Genomic DNA, 6,170 nt, shown 5'->3' with positions numbered 1-6,170 from the left:
TTAAGAGAGTTGGCACAGCAAGCATCCGACTACTATGTTAATCATGGTGTGTTGCATTTCTATTAATAGCCGATACTTAGTCTCGTCAACTGAGGTAAGGCCGAACCAAAGTTCACCGCTTCGGCCACTAATGAAATTTTTATGCACGCGAAAGTAAGGATTGGATAAATGTTATTATTGATTATCTGCAAAATCCTAGCAAAAGGGTGAACAATATAGTTTGGATGACGACCTTGAGATATATAGCTATGAAACTTTATCATCGCATTGTGAAGTTGAGAAGGTTTCATCCAAGTTTGCATCAAGGATTCAACAGCCGATATATATTTATCACCCTAAGCACATGCAAAGTGGCTGATGGAGTGTTGACATCGTCCTTAGAACCAACACGGTACAAGTTATTTTCCGGCATGCTAGCTTTGTCGAAAAACAGGGGGGCATGTGTTGACGCTCAAAAATGGCATGATCACAAAAAGTGACTTGAGGCTATAATGAGACGAGGTTAAAAATATGAGTTCATGTCACCATTTGATGGCTCTCTTCAACCCGATCGAAATAGATATAGAGACGATTCAAAATGGAGCTTGGATGAAAAAGTTATGACAATCTTATAGATGCCTGTACTAACATCAGACCAAAGAATGGCATGAAACCTAATTAAGATTGCCTCTGATGGGAAAAGTTACAACTGCAAAGTTCTTCGTCTCGTCGAAACGGACGATTTTGATAAAAAAATCGTCCCCACCCGAGGTCGTATGTAAAAGTTACAGACAAACCGTGCGCTACATCAATGTTTGGCCGGATCATCCGGGCCGGGGTCCGGATCATCCGGGAAATCGAAGCACCGAAAACAACACACAGTCGCAAAACTCATCTACTTTTTACCCTAGTTTTACATCCCTCCCCTGTTCTTTCTCTCTCGTTCTTCGTTCATTCTTCGTGTTGAAGGGCAGCGATCCTCGAGGCTCTAAGGGCGGGTGAACCGACGTAGGGCAGCCCATAGCCGCCTCGCGTTCAGACGGGTCCCTCCCGGGCGCGTGGGGTTTCGGATCCTGAAAAGCATCCATCGGATTGCTTGCGTACCGCGCTTCCGGACGGATCTCCTTCGGCGTGAGCTGCGGTGCATCACCCTCGGCGTTGGAGGTACACGGTGACGTGTTCGTGTGCGAACACGGTGGCCCATGGGCTAATTTATATTATGTTTGAGGTGTTTTTTACTTCCGTGAATCTTTATAATATATCTGATCCTTTTCGCAGAAAATATACTTTAAATACACCAAACGACAGTTTTCTGAGCACCAGTTTTACATCATCTCTTGCGACAGAAAAATTTTAGATGCCCAACTTCTTTTGGATGCCTTATTATACATCATCTTTTTTATTTTGCGGAAGTTATTATACATCATCTTGGAGATGCTCTCAAGATACCAAACTTGTCAACCGAGATCATCTCCCTCCCATCCATCCGATCGCCATCACCAAACCAACCACTGTTTCCTCGCGCACACACGAGACGACGACGCCTTCCAGAGCCTTCCGGCGTGGCCCTGCGCGACTGAGACCCGGAGCCCTCACAGAGCCCGCCAGGCGGGCCACGGGCGTCCTGGACCCGCACGTCATGGCGTCCGTGTACAACTCCAGCACCGGAGCCCGAGTCGCGGAGGGGAGAAAATCCCAAACCCCTCCGCGCACGAAAGAAGCTATAAATAATGGCGAACTAATCCCCTCTCTCTCGCCCACCTCCTTCACTTCCCAAGGCGGAACGAAGGATATCCGCAACCCCCCGCAGCAGCCCCGCCGAGAGACCTAGCGGCGCCGGCGAACCCCGGATCCGCCCGCCATGGCCGCCCCGACGCCGCAGGGCGAGGCCTCCTCCTCCGATCCGTAAGACCCCGCGCCGATCTAGGGCTCCTCGGTTCTCCCACGATTTCCGATCTGGCTGATTGTTTTGCTGATTTTTCGTTCTTGTTTCGGGGGCGGCTGCAGCAAGTCGAAGAAGGACTACTCGACGGCGATTCTAGAGCGGAAGAAGTCCCCCAACCGCCTCGTCGTCGACGAGGCCACAAACGATGACAACTCCGTCGTCGCCCTCCACCCCGACACCATGGAGAGGCTCCAGCTCTTCCGCGGCGACACGGTCCTTCTTAAGGTACGCGCCATATCTTTCTAATCACTTCATCTTAGTGTATCATTTACTTAGCTGCTTCTCTACTGGCCAGACAGAGTAGCCAATCTAGTGAATTTAAGGTGTGGTTGGCCACACTGCTTTACTTACTGGGGTCTGGATAGCTGCATATATCTATGTATTAAACCATCTTAGCTGGTTGATGCGATTTAGATAACTTAATAACTTATTAGTAATTAATACCAATGGATGGTGAGTTAGTAACTATGGATTCCTGGGAGTTAAAAGCTTTCTCCTTTATACACTGGTATTTCCTAAACACTACAGTACCATTGCATGATGTAATTGAGGTACCCCTGTTTGGAATATGGTAATATATTGATTGATGTGTATTTTTTTTACTATGGACACCGCAATGGGTACTGCAGTTAGTATTTTTATAATTATAACCTTCTATGATTCTGTGGGGGCAAGACGTAGATTGGAACATGTTTGATGAAGTTTGGATGCTTCTCTGTATTGGCGCTATATGATGATTATTATTCTTTTAGCAGTGAGCTACTAGTACTTCATTCATGCCTCCTGACATTTAGGATCACTCTCTTACAGGGTAAGAAAAGGAAGGACACAATCTGCATTGTGCTTGCAGATGACACATGTGAGGAGCCAAAGATCAGAATGAACAAGACCGTCAGGAAGAACTTGAGAGTGCGACTTGGTGACGTGGTGTCTGTTCACCAATGCCCTGATGTCAAATATGGGAAGCGGGTGCACACGCTTCCTATTGATGACACAGTTGAAGGCATTACTGGAAACTTGTTTGATGCCTTCTTGAAACGTGAGATTTCTTTATCACTGAAATATTCTCCCTATCTTTTGTCATGGCCTAAGTTAAGTTAACCTCCAGTGCTTAGCATATCATCTGGTTTTTTCTAGTGTGCTGTTCACAACTTTTTTATACAGTCTTTTAAAGCCAACACCTTTGTTTAAGTGTAAACGGATAGGGTTTCTCAGCTGTCATACTAAAACTGCTGTTCTCCCCATGATATAGTATTTGTGCCTACTCTCTGAACTATCTTCATTGAAATAAAGAAATCCATTGTACCCATGCTACACTTATTTGACGCTGCTGCTGATAAGAAATCTTGAAATGCCTTGCCATATTTTGTTGGGACAATGTACACTGCATGCAGTCCTTTTGTTGACATTGTATTCATCTGTTTTTTTCAGCATACTTCCTAGAAGCTTACCGTCCTTTGAGGAAGGGAGATCTTTTCCTTGTGAGGGGTGGAATGAGAAGTGTGGAATTCAAAGTTATAGAGACAGACCCTGCAGAGTATTGCATCGTCGCACCAGACACTGAGATATTCTGTGATGGTGAGCCTGTTAAGAGGGAGGATGAAGAAAGGCTTGACGATGTTGGCTATGATGATGTTGGTGGAGTTAGGAAGCAAATGGCCCAGATCAGAGAATTGGTTGAACTCCCACTGCGTCACCCTCAGCTTTTCAAGTCTATTGGTGTGAAGCCTCCAAAGGGCATATTGCTGTTTGGACCACCTGGCTCTGGCAAGACCCTTATTGCTAGAGCTGTTGCCAATGAAACAGGTGCATTCTTCTTTCTGATCAATGGCCCGGAAATTATGTCCAAGTTAGCAGGAGAAAGTGAGAGCAATCTCAGAAAGGCATTTGAAGAAGCTGAGAAGAATGCTCCGTCCATCATTTTTATTGATGAGATTGATTCAATAGCCCCAAAGAGAGAGAAGACCAATGGAGAAGTTGAAAGGCGTATTGTTTCACAGCTGTTGACTCTTATGGATGGGCTTAAATCCCGTGCACATGTTATTGTCATGGGTGCTACAAACCGCCCAAACAGTATTGATCCTGCCCTCAGAAGATTTGGTAGGTTTGACCGGGAGATTGACATTGGAGTCCCTGATGAAGTTGGGCGCCTTGAGGTTCTCCGGATTCACACCAAAAACATGAAGTTGGCTGAAGATGTAAATAGTCTTCATTAATAATTTTTGAATGCAATATCTTTCTGGATGATTGCTCAATTTGATGAAATCGTTTCTTGATTGCCATTGCTAATTGTATTGCAGGTGGAACTGGAACATATTTCAAGAGATACTCATGGGTATGTTGGTGCTGATCTTGCTGCTCTTTGCACCGAGGCTGCTCTCCAATGCATTCGTGAGAAGATGGATATTATTGATCTTGAGGACGAGACAATAGATGCTGAGATACTCAACTCTATGGCTGTGACAAATGACCATTTCAAGACCGCCCTGACGACAAGCAACCCGTCTGCTCTCCGTGAAACTGTGAGCATCTCTTTGACTTTATTTGTCAATTTTGTTTTGTATATACATGTTTTGTAGAGCTCACCTTCTATCTTCTGAAAATCAGGTTGTTGAAGTTCCCAATGTTTCTTGGGAAGATATTGGTGGGCTTGAGAATGTCAAAAGGGAGTTGCAGGAGGTATTTTGCTGCTGTTATGTTTATCTCTATTCTTAAATTTGCTATGTTTTAGCTGTAGGTTGTATAACAAAAATGAAATTCTTGCAGACTGTTCAATACCCTGTGGAGCATCCGGAGAAATTTGAGAAGTTTGGCATGTCTCCTTCCAAGGGTGTTTTGTTCTATGGCCCTCCTGGCTGTGGTAAAACCTTATTGGCCAAGGCAATTGCAAATGAGTGCCAGGCTAACTTCATCAGTATCAAGGGACCTGAGCTGCTTACCATGTGGTTTGGTGAGAGTGAGGCCAATGTGCGTGAGATTTTCGACAAGGCTAGGGGGTCAGCACCATGTGTGCTCTTCTTTGATGAGCTTGACTCTATTGCTACCCAGGTCAGTCAGTCTCTCTCTCTCTCTCTCTCTCTCTCTCTCTCTCTCTCTCTCAATTTGTGTGAGTTTTTTCTTTGTATTTCATAATGGCTTATAACAATGACCATATTACAGAGAGGAAGCAGCAGTGGGGATGCTGGAGGTGCTGCTGATAGAGTGCTGAACCAGCTGCTGACTGAGATGGATGGCATGAATGCTAAAAAAACCGTTTTCATCATTGGTGCTACCAACAGGCCAGACATTATAGACCCTGCCCTCCTTAGGCCAGGGCGTCTTGATCAGCTTATCTACATCCCTCTTCCTGATGTCGAGTCGAGGCACCAGATCTTCAAAGCTTGCCTCAGAAAGTCTCCTTTGGCCAAGGATATTGATCTGAGTGCTCTTGCCAAGTACACTCAAGGGTTCAGCGGTGCTGATATCACTGAAATTTGCCAGCGTGCTTGCAAGTATGCCATCAGGGAGAACATCGAGAAGGTATCAGTAATTTCTATGAATTGATCTGCAGGACTAGCAAATCAATCCTGGCACTTAATTTTTCTGGCATACAACCCTCTTGTTTTATACCTGTGGTCTAATGGAACTCGTCCTACCAGGACATCGAGAGGGAGAGGCGGAGGAAGGACAACCCTGAAGCCATGGAGGAGGACGAGGGTGATGAGGTTGCTGAGATCAGGGCTGCCCACTTTGAGGAGTCGATGAAGTATGCTCGCCGGAGCGTGAGCGACGCTGACATCCGCAAGTACCAGGCCTTTGCTCAGACTCTGCAGCAGTCTCGTGGATTCGGCAGCGAGTTCCGGTTCCCTGATCAGCCGGCTGCGGGCGCTTCCTCTGCCACTGCGGCCGACCCTTTTGCTTCCGCTGCTGCAGCAGCCGACGATGATGATTTATATAGCTAAATCCTTTCGCTGTGTGATTTCGTTCTTTGACAGTACACGGGAAAACTATGTTCTTAAGTTAATATTGTGATGCACAGTTAATCGTTCTGCCCGTTATTTCCAGCTGCATCTTTTTTCTGTGATGTTGCGTAGAGTAGCTTTGCATTTGTCATGCCGTGTTCATCTGTGCTGGAAATAGTGCTTGAGATTATTGGATGGGGACGCCTCTTCTGCGTATGAAATCTATGGCCTTTGTGGGCTTGCAAGAGCCTATGAAACAATATTCTTCATCGTCTCTTTGATATCTGCTGGTGCAGTCCCTAGTA

The 6,170-nt window shown here is 45.8% G+C and overlaps 1 protein-coding gene across 1 annotated transcript; it reads left to right on the top strand.

The window, feature by feature from the left end:
- Positions 1–1,631: 1,631 nt before the first annotated feature.
- LOC123093166 (cell division control protein 48 homolog E) lies at positions 1,632–5,967 on the top strand. Its single transcript, XM_044515077.1, has 9 exons — positions 1,632–1,884; positions 1,987–2,149; positions 2,735–2,963; positions 3,356–4,122; positions 4,225–4,446; positions 4,532–4,603; positions 4,691–4,972; positions 5,084–5,443; positions 5,563–5,967. The coding sequence occupies exons 1-9, from the start codon at positions 1,841–1,843 to the stop codon at positions 5,863–5,865; spliced, it is 2,442 nt and encodes an 813-aa protein (XP_044371012.1). The 5' UTR covers positions 1,632–1,840; the 3' UTR covers positions 5,866–5,967.
- Positions 5,968–6,170: the final 203 nt, after the last annotated feature.

Source organism: Triticum aestivum, chromosome 4B (genome assembly GCF_018294505.1).
Source record: "Triticum aestivum cultivar Chinese Spring chromosome 4B, IWGSC CS RefSeq v2.1, whole genome shotgun sequence".
NCBI lineage: Eukaryota > Viridiplantae > Streptophyta > Magnoliopsida > Poales > Poaceae > Triticum > Triticum aestivum.
Note: the sequence above shows the minus strand (reverse complement) of the source record. Positions and strands in the feature narration are given on the sequence as shown.